The 17735-nt window shown below is 48.7% G+C and overlaps 1 protein-coding gene across 6 annotated transcripts in view; it reads right to left on the bottom strand.

Moving 5' to 3' along the window:
• Positions 1 to 17735, bottom strand: part of Tacc2 (transforming acidic coiled-coil containing protein 2) — a 152523-nt gene that overhangs the window by 26786 nt on the left and 108002 nt on the right. For 4 of the 6 annotated variants that reach the window (XM_008827272.3, XM_008827270.3, XM_029560723.1 and 1 more), the window contains 3 exons: positions 8884 to 10189; positions 5126 to 5186; positions 3290 to 3491 (listed from right to left, as the gene is read on the bottom strand). In XM_008827272.3, coding sequence (XP_008825494.1) covers positions 3290 to 3491; positions 5126 to 5186; positions 8884 to 10189 — 1569 coding nt within the window. Of the gene's footprint in view, positions 1 to 3196; positions 3492 to 5125; positions 5187 to 8883; positions 10190 to 17735 lie in introns of all 6 variants that reach the window. The other 2 variants (XM_029560724.1, XM_029560725.1) reach the window with 1 other exon arrangement.

A 17735-nucleotide genomic window follows, 5' to 3' on the forward strand; every position in this document is an offset into this window, starting at 1 on the left:
GCACCTGTCTCAGAATTCAAACTCAAGTTCTCATGCTTGCAAAGCAAGCACTTCTACCCATGGTCATCTCCCTATTTGCTGAATTTTTGGAAAACCAATTGTCAAATATGTCCCTGAGCTAGTGAGCCATCAATTTTAGTACATTATCAAAGATGAACAAATAGATTTTACCATAAAATGAGGCACTGTTAGTTTAAAATATGCTAATGAGATTGTAAATTTTTCTAAGAAAAAAGCTTGCATGTACTTGGTTCCTGATAAAACCAAACACACAGAGACACACTTGATCAATGGGTTTTGATCCTCATCTACAAAACCAAGCCCAAGTTCTACAGGTTTCCTCCTGATGTTTAGAAGTTTCTTATCCAGCTCCAGAGACATAAGCCAGCAGGAAACCATAGGAGTGACCTAAGCTGTAAGATGCTTACGTCCAACACCCTTGCTGTTTCTGAGACACAAACCTCTCTCCTGTCTCAGGGCCCTGTAAGTCACACAGGTGATGCCTATTGCAAAAATCAAATTGCCTGAGCTGACACTAGGCATTTACCTGCCTGGCCTCATATTTCCTTTATCTTAAACCTATCTTAGGTCCTATGATGTTCAAAGCAGTGTGAACACCATGAAGAGGAATCAGGTCACTGCCTTCAGGAAACATAAACACAATCCAGTAGCAAAGGGAGAAATGAACATGGTGTTAAGAGCCCCAAATCAAGCGTTAAAAGCAAGCAGGAAAGGAGTAACATCCAGGCAAAGGCTGAGACAGGCAAGGGTGGGAAATGGAGAGTGGGGTGAGCACAGCTGAACTGAAGGTCATCTGGGGGAAAATGATTCTTAGGTGAGGCTCGTGGCTCAGGTGCAGCTACAGAGCAAAACAGGGATCAAAAGAGGCTGAGGCTGGGTCCCAGGGCTTGGGGTGAAAAGTCAGAATGAGATGGTCACTTTGAAGCCTTCCAAACCCCAAGCCAGAAGGCCAACCTGACAGCCAACCACAAAACACTATTTCGCAGAAAAGAAAGTGCTGAAGTCCAAGTCATATAATCAGGATGCTCGTGTCTGTGCTTGCATGTGCACGTGTGCCCATGTAAGCACGCATCGAGGCCAAAGGTGGGCGTCTTCCTCTGTTGCCTTCCACCTTAGTTCTGCATCAAGGTCTCTTACTGAGTGGCTAGGGCTTGCTGTTTCGGCTGGACTGGCTGGCCAGCAAGCTCTGGGGATCCTCCCGCTTCCATTACCCTGCCAATGGCACTGGGGTTTCACAGATGTGTGCCGTGGTGCCCCAATTTTACATGGGTACTGAGGATCCAAATGCAGACCCTCACGCTTGTATAGCAAGCACTTTATAGAGACTGAGCCCTCTCTCCCCAGCCTCTAAGTCATATGATTTGGATCACTATTCCACTGTCATACAGAAAGGAAATTTTGTGTAGGGAAAAGATGAGCATCCAAAATGAAGAGATGGCTCAGTGGTTAAGAGCATTTGCTGTTCTTGCGGAAGACCCGGGTTTGATTCCCAGCACTCACATGCCATCTAACAACATTCAGTAACTCCAGTTCCAGGGATCTGATGCCCTTTTTCTGATCTCTGTGGGCACTGCATGCCAGGGCTGCATCTTCATATATGCAGGCAACAAACACACACATACATTTTTTAAGAAATTGTGAAAAATCTATCATGAAGTAACTCTCACCATAAAATGTATATCGGTACCATTACTCAGACCTCACAAGTACCAAGCAAACCATCTCGAGAGGCCTGATCACAGCAGAATGTCCAAGGGAAGTAGTCTGAGTTACAATAAAAACTACCTGCACCTCTCTGTGTCACATGATCATCCTCATAGTTATTGCCACTTTGTTTGTAAAATTGCTAGAAATCAAAAGCTTAGAAAAAGAACTCAAAACCATCACAGAAGTCAAAGTTGAAATGCTAGCCCCAAACTATGTTTACCAGTCTCACAGGTAACCAGAGGAGGAGGAAACCAGGAACCAAGAGTGGATTTATCCCTCTGAATGATCTCAGTGCTTTCCTAAAAAGACCAGAAGTGTGTGCAGATGTGGAAGAGTCAACTCTAGGCATTTTCACGCAGGCTTGCTGAGCTCAGTTAAAATACATGAAGTCGGGCTGGAAAGATGGCTCAGCAGTTAAGAACACTGGTTGTTCTTGCAGAAGACCCAGGTTCGAATCCCAGTACCTACATGGCAGCTAACAACTGTCTGGAACTCCAGTCCCAGAGGATCTGATGACCTCTTCTGTCCTCCATGGGCATTGCACGACACGGGTGCAGTTACCCACATGCAGGCAATACACGCACACACATAAAATAAAAATAATAAATAAAATACTAAAAAAAAAACATGAAGTCTTTCTTCCTTTTTTTCCTCCCTCCCTCCCTGTCCTCTTCTTTTTTTCTACATTTTTGTGACAGTCTCATGTATCTGGCCCTGAACTCTTGATCCTCCTACCTCAGCCTCCCAAGTGCTAGAATTACAGGTATGAGTCACCATGCCTGGTCTTTTCTTTCTAAACAGCATCTTATGTACCCCATGGGGGCTTTGAACTCAGTATATAGCTGAGGATGGCTTTGAACTTCTGGTCCTCTTATCTCTACCTCCCTAGTGCTGGGGTTACAAACGTGCATCCCTACACCTGGTGCTTACACAGTGCTGGCAGCTGAACTCAAGGCTTCATGCATGCACTCTACCAACTGATCTACCAACTGATCTCCAATTTTCCAACTACATCTCATGAACTTTTCAAGTCAAACAACCAGAGAGAAAAAAGAAACCAAGTACAGAGAGCAAAGTGCCCTCAGGACCCTCCCAAAGTACTCAAGTCCTCATCAGCAAGCCTGGGATGAACTTCTGGCTCAGGGCTTGATTAAAAGGTGTGGCCACATTGTCTGACCATGCTGTGGGGGATATGAACGATGACAGCACCATAAAGCCAACCTACAGTGAAAGTCTAATGTGAACGTTCCCTTGGAGGTATCTTTTTTTTCAAAATGACAGAAGGTACCACAAGCCATACAGCCAGGAACGAGCAAGTGAAGTCTCAGGATCTGGATTAGAGGGTACTAGGCTGGCTCTCGGCAGGCATTAGGGGGGTCAAGAGACAGCTGGTTTCAAGCACTAGGCTGTTTCAGCCATAGCTTCGAGTACAGTGGGAGGCGTGCAGATGATCACACGGGAGAGTTACCTGGCTGACAAGTATCTTTCCTGGCTCTTTGCTCCCTAGGGGCAGTATTCTCCAAGGCAGGGTGTGGGTCTGGCTGGCCACCAAGTTGCTTACCCTCCGAGGGTGAATTGAATTTGGTCTCATTTACGAAGTTAGATAGGTCGGAGGGCTGTGGGAAGTCCTGTTTGTCAGCTTCCAGGTCCACTGTCACGCACGTCCACTTCTGGTTGGTGACTGCCAGCTTTTCCTCGTCCGTGGCGTGGACCACTGCGGAGATCACTGGTGGTGCTTCAGGTGTGGCAGCTGGAGTGGAGTCCTGTAAGGAAAAGAGAAGCTGTATTTTCTTTCACCTGGTGTGAAACCACGCCCACCCATGACTCTGGAGCCTGGCAAACCAGAAAAATTCCTCCAACTGTTCCCTAGGACTTTGCTCCAAAGGAAACACCTTCTTTCCTCTATGATTCTCCTTTAATGATGGTTGGTTTCAGGGATGACCATGAGTTTCCAAAATAAATCAATTAATTAAGTAATTAAGTAAGTAATTAATTAATAACTGGACATAGTGGTCCCACCCATAATCCTAGCATTTGGGAGGCTGAAGGAGAATGACTCCCAGGAATTTGAGGCCAGACTGGGCTACTATGTAAGACACTCTTAAAAGAAGTGCTGTGGGTATAGTTAGTGGTGTGGTGCTTGCCTAGCATGTGCAAGGCCCTGGGGTTCAATCCCCACAACTGAAAACAACAACAACAAAGGCCTAGGCATGGCTGTCACACCTGTGATCCCAAAACTCAGGAGACTGAGAGAACTGCCGCTAGTTCAAGACCAGCCTGAGCTACACAGTGAGCACCAGGCTAGCCTGAGCTGTATGAGATACTGCCTCAGTGGTTAAGAACACATACTGCTCTTCCAGAAGACCCAGGTTCAAGTCCCAGAGACTGTATCAGGTGACTCACAACCACTTGTGCCTCAGCTCCTGGGGATCCACCTCTAGCTTATTTGGGTGCCTGGTACCTGCACCCATGGGTACATACCCACAGCCATACCCACACACATAAAAAGAGACAAAAACAAACAGGTTTCTGTGTCTTGGCTATCTGAGACATCCTAGCTAGTTTTACAGCAGTATCAACCATCCTCATGCCATTCCTTGTGAGGAAGAGGTCGCACTGCTATTGCACAGGGCAAGGTAGAGCCGAGTGTGACAAGGGGACCCAAAGATGTGCGGGGAGAGCTGCAACTGGGGCTGAGCTTCTAGTATCTCCCTTCGCCTCCTCCACCCTGGTCAGTGAAATAGCTTGAGGCCATTAGAAGAACCCGTAAGAGGGAAACAGACTCACATACGGAACCCAACCACCCTTTAGGAGAAGGCTTCCCTCACCCCCAACTCCAATGACGGCAGCATAATTTGGTGTTCCTGATAGTCAGTTTTCAAAAGGTTTTATTTACACTTATGTATATGAATGTTTTACCTGCATGTATGTATGAGCACCACGTGCATGTCTGGTGCCTGTGAGGCCAGAAGAGGGCATTAGATCCCCTGGAACTGGAGTTGTGGACAGTTGTTAACTGCCATGTGGGTTCTGGGATTGAACCTGGGTTCTCTGCAAGAGCAGCCAATGCTCTTAACTGCTGAGCCAGCTCTCAGCCCCCGTATTCTGTTCTGTTCTGTTCTGTTTTGTTTTTTCTTACTCTGTAGTCATTGATCTCAAAAGACTTTCTCAACTTCATATGGGTTCTCAGCAGGTTAAATGGATAGAATAGACCAGAAAGTTCCTGCTATAAAATCCAGTATGCTTGCCAACACCAAGGGACCCTTCATGCCATAAGGAAAAGGAAGGAAAGTCTAGTTCTGCCCTCTTTGGGGGGTAGGTGTGAATAACAACAGTATCACTGACTCCTTGGTAAGTGGTGAAGGATGGAGGACGCTGTGACAGGGTAACACTGTACCTGAGAAGGTGGATCGGAGAGAGGAGACCGCTTTGGGGACTTCTTCACCCTAAATGTGTCACTGAAAACAAAATGGGAAATGTAAACACAGAGCCACAGATCACTCCAGAACAGTCCAGCATGGGCGGCATCTACGCCTCTGCCCAGCCTTCCTGCTCAGCCCATCCTCCAGCCTGCCCACTCCAACTCTACCTAAAGGCATCAGCAATGACAACTCATTCTGACTTTTAAACAGATATTATTTTTGCCCCCAAGGGAAAGATCCATTAAGCGGGAAATCTTTAAAGAGATGCCATTTTGGAGAGCTGACCCAGAAAATGCAACTAAATTTAACTAAATGTTCTTATTTTTATAAGGCAAAGTTGTAGTGAGATTAATTTATCTAGATGCTTTGGGGAGTGTCTGAGCCAACTCAGACTCATGCTACCAATTAACAGGATCTAATTTTCACATGGGCAAGGTGACACAGCTTTTAATGAACAGTCAAAGGAGCCCATATGGAAACAGAAAGTTCTGGGTCCCATGGGGAATCTGTAAAATCCTTTGTATTCATGGGAACATGGACCACAGTGGATCCCTCTACTCTAAAAGACTCTAGGTAGGATTCTGATTAAAGACAGGGTTCAAGGGAGACAGCACTTTAAGTCTTTCCCTGGCTTTGGTTAAACAGACAGGATTCCCAACTCTTCTTTCTCTCTCCTTCATACAGATAATGGAGGTGGAACATCAGATCAGCCCCCAGGAGAAGGGGATGGCTTTTAGTGAAGAGCTGTCTGGCCTACTGGGGGGTCATTTCTATAGTCAAAGATGAAAGCTCTCACTATGTGCAGACTGGCCCTTGCCTCCTGGTCTCCAGCCCCTCACTGGTGTGGTGTAGAGGAGGCATGGTCCCTCACTTTAAATCCCACCACCTCCCCGCTTTCCATGTTAGCACTGTGGCAGGGAAATTTGGCACCCAAGTCCCTTCCTGTGTACTCTCAAATAAAACACTCCAACAATGGTATTGATCATAAAAAATACAATAAATGGTCATTTATAGTATTTATGGCTTTTGCCATAAAATAGTGCAACCACAGTTTAAGGCATATATTTATTTATTCATGCATATAAATATATAGCCGTGTTTTGTAGTTGCTAAATGACTTGAAAATAAATAATAAAGAAATCCCTTGGGCAGAAGAGAACTGGGCGATTCCATGCTACCCTGGGGGCTGCCAGATGCCTGGGTTCAGGCCAACTTCTCTTGTAAAAGGAGAGAGCACGTGTCTTTGGAGCCCTTAGCTCTGCCCTGGCCAGGGACATGTAGCACGAGATGCAACAGGCAGTCAGTTCCCCCCAGCACGGCAACCCATAGATGAGACACATTAACACCTGGCCTGAACCTAAGTGACCAAGAACAGGCCTCAAGGCTCCCTGGCGATGGCTCTCAGCCATGGGCTCCACTCTGAGCTCCCACATTCTATGGGGTTCCTGCAAGTCTGAATCTGGAATAGCCCCAATGGTCCTGCTTCACACATTAACAAGAACGAGCCTCAGCAGGCTCTGTCCAGGCTTCACACAGTGCGTCAAGTGGTAGCCTCGTGCTACTGAAAGCAATCGCCCGCCAGCCCAACTTCACAACGAAAGGATGGAATGAGGACTAAAAAACTAATGTATGGATTTCAGATGAGGACATCCAATAAACAAGCGGGGAAAGGGTTCCATTCCTGACAAGCAGGCAGCTGATGGCTAGTCACGTTTTCAAGCCAAGTAGTCTAAACACGACGAAACAGAGAAGTAACCTTGGATGCCGGGGAGCCCTGCGCCCATCATTCCCAAGCCCGCCACAGGAATGCAGCAGCCACAGAGGAAGGGAAAGGGGGTTGCAAGCAGAAACGAAAGCAGCACATCTGGCGCTAAGAGGCAGGTTGCGTTAATTTACTTACAACAGAGAACACACAGACATCACATCTTCAACCATCCTAAGACAAGAAGACAAAGAAAGAGAGACAGACAGAAGGAACTGACAAAAAGATAAATCTGCGGACACTGGGCTCCAGTGAATTAGGATGTGCCAGCCGGCCAGCCACCGTGGTCGCTGTTCCAGGCAGCAGTGCGCCTGTCTTTTGGGAAGGGGCTATTGGGGCACAGCTTACTCTCTATGCTCTGAGCATCCACAGGGTTGACACCTAAGAGTTCTGTCTCCTCAGGTAGAGTCTTCCAAACCACCAGACCCACCTGCTCTGAAGGTGAGGCTGAGACACACACGGCCTGCTTCCCCAGCCTTCTTTAGCTCTCATGAGCAGAGAAGAAAGCGGCCAAGGATGTAATATAACCAGGCTACCTTGGCAAGGAGGAGACGGTGGCTACAGGGGGACTCTCATTCCAAAGGTGAGAAGGCATGGCTTTGGGGTGTAGGTATTTCTGGGTACTATGCTACTCTTTCTTAAGAAAATGGCGTGTTTATTATTTTTACTTTTTATGTGTATGAGTGTATTGCTTGCATGTATGTAAGTGCACCCATGCAATACCCACGGAGGTCAGAAGTGGGTGTCGGATCCTCCTGGAACTGGAGTTGTAGACAGTTGTCAGGCACCATATGGGTGCTGGGAACTGAACCCGGGTCCTCTGGAAGAGCAGCAGGTGTTCTTAACCACTGAGCCATCTCTCCAGCCCCTACTATCCCACTTTTAAAATAAGGCTCCAACATGCATTCTATGGACTCTCTAGGAAGGGCATGGTTGGGGAAGAAATCTAAGAAAGTCCACATTTGGGGCCAGAATGCCTCCGGCTACTGTAAGATGGCAGAAGAACCATCCAAGTCCAAAGCCCGCTAAGAACACCTCGGTGAGCCTGAGCTGTTCAATGCTAAGGGGAGTCCAGATGGGTCACCCCATCTTGTTCATGCATACAGACCCAGAGGGACTGCGACTGGGGCTTTTTTGTTCTACTACCGAGGAGGCTAGTTTCCTCTATCTTGCTAAATTACAGACGATGTTTCTCGAGAGAGCAAAAAGCCCGCAGGCACCCTGTACATGGCCTCGAAAAGGGACCTGGAGCAACAAAGTTAGAGCTGGCTCTAGGATGCAGGCTGGGGGCACATCCTAAGTATTTAGGGGCAATGTCTTTGGCAAGTGTTTGTGGACAAAAGTCAGTTACTAATGGTTTCCTGGGGATCCATCTCTTCTGGACTTACAGAGACTTCAGACTTTCAGCTGCAAAATACAACCAGAAAGGCAAGGAGACCAAGAGCCCATTTCCTACAGGCTCATTGGAGTGCAAGGAGCAGCTCTCAGCCTTGGGCTTCCTGAGGCCTGCTATTTACTGTGTGGTCCCTAGTTAAAGTCACATTAGAGGGCAGAAACAAATACTATAAATTTTAATAGTACTTGGCAGGGTATCTACCCTGGCTTACCCAAAAGGCAATGCCCATGCTAACCAGGGAAGGCCGTCAGCCACCAACAGGAAAGTGGAGGGTCTCTCTTGTCTGTTCCTTTTCTATGGGACCTCCCATAAACCCCTGGAATTAAAGAGGTCATCTCTGGCCACTGGCTTATTAAGGTGGACAGTCAAGGACTTGTGATGTCACAGGGGTTCACAGATGGGAATATGATACCACCAAGGCTGCCAAGGGAAGGGAACTGTGTATCGTGCCTGCTTGGAGGGACAGCCACAAACATGGTGTCATCACAGCAACAGGGCTGGCTGGGGTTGGGGCAGAACCACGAGTCACAACACCCACCCACCCAGATCCTCACCACCTCCCTCCCTGAACTTACGTCTTCAGGGGTGTCTTCTTCTTCTTGGCGGGCTTATTTAGCCCGTCCCCATCCATTCCATTGGCTTCGATGGTGCTGGCTGGGATCTCAAAGGAGGCTGGGGATTTGGAAGGTGAGCTGGGGGTCTTAGAGGATGTCTTAAAAGGGTCAAGGGACTCATCACAGGCATCGGGGTCAAAGTTGTATGACTGTTGGGGCAGTTTGGGAGACTCCTGCATTTTTGAGGTGGAAGAAAAAGGGTTAAAATTGGGGTCATCCCACTTGTCTATATCAAAGGTGTAGGTACCTTTAGCAATAGGGATGTCATTGGGTTCGGCGGGGGATCTGGGAGGTGAGGCAGGAGTGTTGTCGAGTTTCTCGGGTGTCTTTTTCATCTTTGGCCTCCTTAGGGGCATTTTGGCAACTGGCTTCTTGCCTATCTTTTTGGTAGGAGGGGCGTTTTCCTGCTGATTGTCCCAACTGCCCTTGTCCTCAGAATAGTCGAACTCCAGCCTCACCGACAGCCCTTTGGCGGGGGAGTCCTCTTGCCCCCCGCTGTCTGATGGGGTCACTTCCACTGCCTCAGGGGCCGTGGTAAGAGGCACTGATTTCCTCCCCACTGGGGGTGAGTTCTGAACTCTGCCTCCTCCGGAAACCGGAGGGCTGATGTCTTCTACGCCCTCCAAAGCTGGAGGACAGGTGGCTGTGGGCACAGCAGCGGGCTCCAGGGGCGTCTCCTCCAAGGTGCACCCAGAGCCCTCTTTTGTGGCTAACTCCGTCTTTGCCTCTGATGCTAAGTTCTCCTCTCTGGGAACTGGACTCTCTTCTCCTGGCTCCGGCTGGGTCTCCTTCACTGGGGGAGGTTCTGTGGGTTTCTTGGTGGCCTGTTTCTTTTTTAAGGAAGGTGGCCGTGTTTTTTTAGTTCGCTTAAGGGTGCTGGAAGCACTGTTGGACCCTGTGCTGCATGCATCTACGGCGAGGGCCCCCGTTTCAGGGCTACCTGGGCAGGAAGCACCATCAAAGTCACTGGCTTGCAGGCTGAGCGACCGAGACAGCGTGGACTTGGAGGCAGGCACAGACTCAGTGGACTTCCTCCGAGTGCTCACCTTGTACTCCTGACCCTTACAATCTGCGGAGCGGGGCTCCAAGCTCTGAAAGTTATCTACCAGCTCGATGCTGTCAAAGTCTAAGTTGTAAGTCCCGCTGCTGGCTATCGGCTTGTCTTCATCGAACACAGCTGAGGAGGAGTGGGGAGGACGGAAAGGACTTCCTTCCACCGAGTCACTGTGAGGGCCATCAGGAACCTCAACCGTCTCAGAAGTGCATCCTGAGGAAATGGAGACAAAGCCGTCACTATGGACACAGGACACTTCGGAACATGTCTCATCTTGTGCCAGACCCTTACCCTGAAGATCAGAGGTTAATAAACTCCAATGATGGGCACCGTGCTTGGGCAGTAGATCCTGGTTTCATTCATCACTGGCTACAGACCCTGGACAGATTTTTCTTACTTCCCTCATCTATACAATGGGAGCCAGGATGGCTTATGAGGAAAGAGCTCAGACAACTCATTCCAAACCAGTTTACCAAGTGCCTGACCCCAACCAGGCAGTCATGCTGGGGTTCAACAATGAAATGAACCAAGTAGACACAGGCTTTGCCTTTGCAGAAGCCACATTCTTCACGGAGAAGACAGTAAATAAACAATAGAATAGATGGACTATGATGTGCTAGGGGATGGTGAGGGATGCTAAGAAGAAAAACAGCCAGGACAGGAGAGCTGAAATTTTAGATAACGGAGTCAGGCAAAGTCCATCTGAGCAAAGATCAGAAATGAGTTGTAAAGGTGTTCTATGGAGCGCTGTCCTCTGAGCATAACAGCCATTACCACCTTCTGCAGACCAGCTGTGACTACTCACTTGCAAGAGTCCCTCAAGATTGGGCCTGATAACATGGCTCATAGAACAGCCATTAGACCCTCACCTGAGTTTAAGTCACTTCTTCCTACAGCTTTTGCCCAAGCTGTACATGGTCTCAGAGTACAGAGAGTGTACAATGTTGGCGGAAAGGAAGACATTAATTATCTATGTAGCTACAGGGAAATCGTCATCCATGCTGAGGTGAGACTTCCTGTGGTGTGCCCGATTTGGGGTTACCCATGCTCTGTAAGTAAGCACGATAAATTCATCATCAAGTCACCAAGCTGGACTCTGGTGGGATTGTACTTGTCTGTCACGGGAGCCCTATCTGGTGGGGAATAGACATTGTTCAGGTAACCTCAGGAAGTTTATGCAACAAGGAGAAAACATCCCAGGCAGCAAGAGCCACATGCGCGAAGGTCCTGAGGCAGAAGCACCCTCAGGTGTTATACGAATAACGAAGAGGTTAATGTGGCTGAAACTAGAGAGGAACAAACAGAAAAACAAAGGTGGCAATAAGCCTTTGATAAATTAGAAATGATCAGTCAGTCCTGTTCTGACCGCTTAGACACTGGAAGGAATGAACTCAGGCAAGCGAGCAGAATGAGCTTCCCTACCTGTCCCCCCAGACATCACCTGGAACCTCTCCTGACAACCTGCCTGACCACCTGTCTGTGGCTTTATCTCTTGTCCATTCTCGGTCTTTTCTATCTGGCTTTCTCTTGGCTTTCCCACTTCCTCCACCAGTGCCAGCCAAGAAGGCTGTTCAGATACCCCAAATGTTGGTCAAATGACACCCAGTGCTCCCACCGCCCCACTGCTCCAGGAGACCCACCATTCCTGACCTTGGTTTTGCTACTCTGGACTCTGCTTGCACCAGGTTGTACCTTGCATGGATTTCTGGATTCCTAGCCATTCTGGGCAGCCAAGGAGACTAGGAAATGTTTACTAGAAAACTAAAATTGTGGACTGAAGAGATGGCTCAGCAGTTAAGAACACTGGCTGTTCTTGCAGAAGATCCGGGTTTGCATCCCAGCACCCACATGGCAGCTAACAACTGTCTGTGACTCCAGTTCCCAGGGATCTGGTGGCCTCTTCTGTCCTCCACAGGCATTGCATGACACGGGTGCACTTACCTACATGCAGGCAATACACTCATACACATAAAATAATTTTTTAAAACATTTTTTAAAAAAAACTAAAATTGTGTTGGTGCACAAAAAGGGGAACCTTATAAAGTAGACTGCACATCTAAGTATTGGGGAACTAGAGCATGAAACAGAAAAGGCTACCCGAGCATGGCCAGGACCATGGTTCTGGGGTGACTCCTGGACAGATGCCAGCAGTAGGCATTTCCTTCTTTCCAGGTACAACTGCCAGATAAAGTCCAGCAAGCCCAGTTACACTCAAATTTCAGGTAAATGAATATGCTTTTTAAGTTAATTATGGCCCACAACCTAGTTAAATTTTGTCATGTGCAACTCAAATTGAACTGCGTATCCTGCCTTTTTTACTTGTTAAGTCAGGTAATCTTATCCCTCACCTCAACAACCCCGGTCTGGGAAAGGATCACTGAAACAAGCCAGTCTTTTCCTGCAGAATGTCTCTGAGCTGGTTGCACCTTCTACCGTCTAGCTGGGGCTGTCCAGGTGGAGTATTCCTTAAAGGGCTTCCCAACTTTGCTCGCAAGCAAACTTTACTGTTGGCGGTCCACCTGATAAACTGGGTGGCTATAGCAGAAGGAAATGGCAGGCCTCTCAAGGTCAGGAACAAGACTGGTTTACCTTGGCTCCCTTCACACTTTCTTGCAGGCTTAATAAACATCTTTTTTTGCCAATATATTTTTACTGAATTTTTGTGCATTTCATACAATACATCTTAATCATACTTAGACTTCCTCCTCTATCTGCACGTTCACCAGATTTTATGCATTCTGTTATGTATGCTAAAGGCTATCGAGTCAAGTTTGTGTCCCCAGATAGCCCTCTGTGTGAGTCCATCCACTGGAGCCTGGTCAGCCTAACTAGCACCGCTCCCTTAAAGAAGGCCAACTCTCCCTCACCCAGCAGTCGTCAGTTGCCAATAGTTCCTCAGCTAAGGTTGGGGCTCCTTGTCCATTTCCCCAGTTCTATGCTGGGTTTTTGTTTGGTTTGAGTTTGCCTGGGTCTTGTGCATGCTGTCACCATTGCTGCAAGTTCTCAGAAGCCTGGAAAACTTTGCTTTCTTGTGGTCATCCACCACCCCTGGCTCTTACAGTCTTTCCGTCTCTTCTTCTGCAATGGTCCCCGAGCCCTGGGTGGGTGAGGTTTAATACAGAAATCCTATCCGGGGACATGTACTCTGCAGTCTTATTCTCTACATTTTGGCCAGTTGTAGTTTTCTGTGTTCATCACCCTCTGTTGCACAAGGGAGCTTCGCTGGTGAGAGTTGAGCGATACATTAGGATTCTCTTTTTTGGCATCTTGTGGAAGCCCACTTGGAAGTCTATGAGCCAGTGCTGGTTTCAGGCCTTTCCTTCCCTTCCCTAACCCTAACCCCACTAGGCACAAATGTCCCAAATATTTGCAGCCTCTGGTCCCAACTATTTGCACCACCATCAAACATACCTGCTTCCTTCCCATCTCAAAAGAACAGGTGTCCACCCTTCCTCCTTCTGAGACCACTTCTCTCTTTTTTTCCTGGGGCCCTCAGGCCCTCAGACAGAGTTTATTCCTGTCCACAGCAGCTTGGTCTTCCTGCCCTGCAGCTGCCCTTGTATACTTGGTACCGAAGGCAGAAGACCAGAGATGCTGGGGAGGTCCACGTGCTGTCAAATGGGTTTGAGCAGCAGGTAGGGCTTCAGCCACGTCGACACTTCCACCATCAGACCCTCCAGGGCCAACCTTTCCTCTCAAGCTGCTCTGTGCGCCTCAGCAGCCTTCAAATGCCAGTAGTTTCCCCTGAATCGTGCAACAATCAGCAGATATTCAGCTTAACCATCTGCTTCCCTTGAAGAAGAGTCTCCTGCCTGCTTAGCCCGGCTTTGCTGTTTAGAACTGATGTTCCTTAATTAAATCATGGAACAAGAAACCCAGGCTTACTGCCCTTTCTTACCCTCAGTCTGATGGCCATTTTGGGGCAGTCCTTCATCATGGGGGGCTGGCCTGTCCCTGGTACCATGCCTTTCCTCATCCTTAGCTTTGACCTCCTAAATGCCAGTAGCATCTTCTATCCTGGTGTGACAAAATGTCTGCAGACATTGCCATGTGTCCCTAGGCAGACAACACTGCCCCAGGTAGAGAGCCACTGTCTAGCTGAGTGGTTCTCAGAGCAGGTGGCTCCATATGGTCCATCACCATATGAAAGGCCACTGCCAAGAGCAACCCCTGATTTGGAAATGCAAGCATGAACCAGTTGGGTTCCCATTAGATTTCTACATGGGCACGTGTATATGTATAAAGACTATTCATTCATCCCCAGCCTGGGGTGCCTCCAAATATATCAGCCACCATGGGGTACACTTTGGACACAGAGGCAAGAATGGGACCCAACACCAGTCCATCCAGCACGCTCCCTGTACTCAGTGATGTAAGCCTGGGCCAGGCTGGCCCTGCAAATCAACGCTACAACCTGGTTCTAGGTTCCAGTTAGCATCTGTGGCTCGTATAAAAATAGTGCCCAGGGGTTTCTCCGCTGTACTAACTGGCTCAGTCGCCATGACCAAGAGCTATAGACTAGATGGCTTCAACAACAAAATGTGTTTTTCAACATTTTGGGTTGGTACCTAGCTCTGAGGCTACAAGTCTAGATGGAGGTGTCAGCAGTGCCAGCCTCTTCTCCTGAGGCCTCTCTCCCTGGTTTGCAGGTGGTTACCTCTGGTTGTGTCCTTACATGGTCTTTCCTCTGGACAATACCCTCTGTCTCTTCTTGTTACAGGGCCCATCCTACAACCCCACTGACCTGAATTACCTCCTGGAAGACCTTATCTCTAAACATATCACATCAGGGGTCAGGGCTTCAACATGTGGATTTAACACCAGTGCTGGGTAACATAGCCTAAGCTAAGCAGAGGTGTCTGGAAATGAGAGAATTCGGGGGAACAAGAGTGCACTGACAACTAGAATCACCCACCGACTGTCATCCTACCTTCTCCAAAGGCCACATTTCTTAGACTTCCTCAAATGTTTCCCACGATGCACTCAAGAAGGAGTGCTCTCCCTCCCTCCCTTACTGTGAGCTCACCCTGAGTAGGGTGCATTGTCCAGAGTGAATCCTCTGACATGTTCAGACTCTCAATGGACCAGGAAATCAGAATCAAGTGTCTAGCACACAGGCAGCATAGCTGACCATCTAAGTGTATGAATAATAATCTGTTTAGTCACAGGAAAGGTCTCTGTTTTGAGCAGGCCAACGGGACGGGGTATTTCTTGCTTCTTGTGGCATTTTGCTGGTAGTTATGGGCAACTCAGAGCGAGTGCATGATAAATTCAAGATTTCTCAAGCTTGTCTAGCCCAAGATACATCTGGGGTACTCATTAAAACCCTAGACTGCCCACCTGTCCATCCACTGATTGGTTTACCCCTTCCTAAGGAGGTGGTCAGCAGGCTTGGGCTCAGAATCCCCATTTTAACAGATGCCACAGGTGAGTATCTTGGTCAGAGAAGTCTGTGTCAGAGAAGCTGGCTCCCTTTTTCTATCCTAGTTCTTAAAACCTCCATCCTATAAGGTAGCACTTTAGCATCTGGCCATACAACTGAGTAAGGGCTGAGGCTGAGCTCAGATAGGACTGGATCAGTCTTGAGGGTGAGCTCTAACTCCCTGTGGAGATCCATTTCAGAGAGCAAGGCTTCTCAGGCAGTTCCACAGTGCCTCCCTGGGAGTGGTCCAAAATGCAATGCTCAAGAAGCTAGCCCCAAAACAGGCCAGCAAGAGTGGCAGCAGGCCCATGGAAAGGCACCCCCTCTCTGGGAAACCAGGCTGAGTCCCCAGAAGCCCTGCCTGGGGAGGAGGGTCTCTCTGCTCAGCTGCTCCTGGGTGTCTACCTTGCTCTGGCAAGTCACTTCCCAGGCCTCCCTCAATTCCCAGAGGCTCACCACTGATCAAGGTTTTGGGACTAACTACAGAAGATTGGTGCTAGGAAGACTATGATATCCTTTTTCCATCTTGTTTGGTCTCTTTCCCCAGTGGGCTGTCTACCTGGCACACCACAGTCCACTCTAGCAGGCCCCAGTCTAAACTATTGACTCATTGCCCCTTCTGGCCTGTGCTGTTATCTGGAAAATGAAGTGTAGTGCCTTTCATCCACTTCAAGTGCTATTGGGAGCAGGAAATGAGACCCTTCTTCATAAGCTGAAGGCAGCAGCGAGGTGAAAGGCCACCAGGATGACCTGAGTCAGAGAATGCAATGCCAGGGTTCAGGATCAAGTCAGAAGTAGCTGAAAGACGGCCACACATCAGTTCAGTGCCCCTCGAAGTTCCCCAACCTTGCACACTGTCATAGACCCCAGGACCCCCCCCCCAAAAAATTACTATTTTCCAGTTATGATGGTGACCAAATGTACCAGGACAACACCTGCCCCTGTCCTCCCAGGAGACAATAACTGAGGGACCCATCTGGACTTTGTGGAGACCTGGGCATCCTTGGCACACTAGTGGCTCCTGGATGCTGTCAGGGTCTGCAGTGTGAGTGTGGACGAAAAGTTGCATCAGGATTCTCCAGTAGGTTCCTAAAGGGAAGTACATATGTGCTTGAAGGCCCAGGGCTCTGCCAGATTCTTGGTGTCCCTATCCAAGTTTCCTAGGACAGTGAGAACACAGCCGAGGAGGAGCACTGAGGTCACTACTGTCTTGTCTCTTTGCCCATCTATGCAGCCCCTGACCTCCTGCCATCCCTCTAGCCTGGCATGAATGGAGCTCTGGATCTGGCAGTCATGGGCCCCACGTGGCAGTGGACCCAATGACAAGAGAAGCCACTGCCTGAAGCCAACAAGAGAGCAACAATCCACACAGCCCAGCAGGCTGCCTCTTGCCGGCAGGATGATCTGGATGGTCACACAGGGCACTGGGCAGCTCCAGTCACCACCAAGGCCCCCACTGAGCCCTTCCCCAGGTTGTGGGGGGGTACTCCCAGTAAGAATGAGTGAGCAAGGTTCCATTACCATGAAAGATGATGTCCCTGGTAGGGTGGCAACTATTACAATAAACTCATCTTATTTCTCCTACTAGGCACCCTGCTGACCATCTACTTCCTGTCCCCTGATAAGCCTTTGACCCCTGTCCTGCTGTGGGGCTCAGCTCAGGTTGCAGCTCTCATAGCTGACAGAGTTGCTTCTGCACAAGACTGAGCACCAGTAGGCGTGGCACAACACAACAGCGGCCCAGGAACTCAGTCACAGCAGCCTGTCACCAGCACAGACAAGCTGCCTTAAAGGGAAGCACTTGGAGAGGGAGAAGCCAGAGCCCCATCCTCCCTCACATTCTGCAGAATGCAGGGAAGGTTCATGACTTTACAGGAAGGGCATGCTGTTCAAATAAAGGATGATTTGCTCTCAATGACGCATACAAAGATCCTACTATAAGCCTAATGCAGGGCAGATGCTTAAGTGAAAGCTATTATTTAACCACGTGACATTTAACTATGTCCCTCAGCGATGGGATCTGAGTTCCAATAACTCTATTGCTATACAACAGCCAAGTGTCCCACTCACAAGACCACAGAGGTCAGAGGGGAGCGATCTCAAAGGGGTTGCATGCCACCACCTTTTTTTGTTGTTTGGTTTTGTTTTCTGTTCTTTTGCAACAGAGACTCCCTGTAGCCCCAGATGGCCTGGATCTAGCTATGTAGATTCGCTTGGTTTCAAACTCAGAGATTCACTTACCTCTGCCTCCTGAGTGCTGGGATTAAAGGCATGTAACACCATCTTTTAAAGACAGGAAAACTGGGCTCCCCAGATGGGGACAGAAGCACGGTGGGT

This window comes from Nannospalax galili, unplaced genomic scaffold, assembly GCF_000622305.1.
Source record: "Nannospalax galili isolate Female #2095 unplaced genomic scaffold, S.galili_v1.0 scaffold31, whole genome shotgun sequence".
NCBI lineage: Eukaryota > Metazoa > Chordata > Mammalia > Rodentia > Spalacidae > Nannospalax > Nannospalax galili.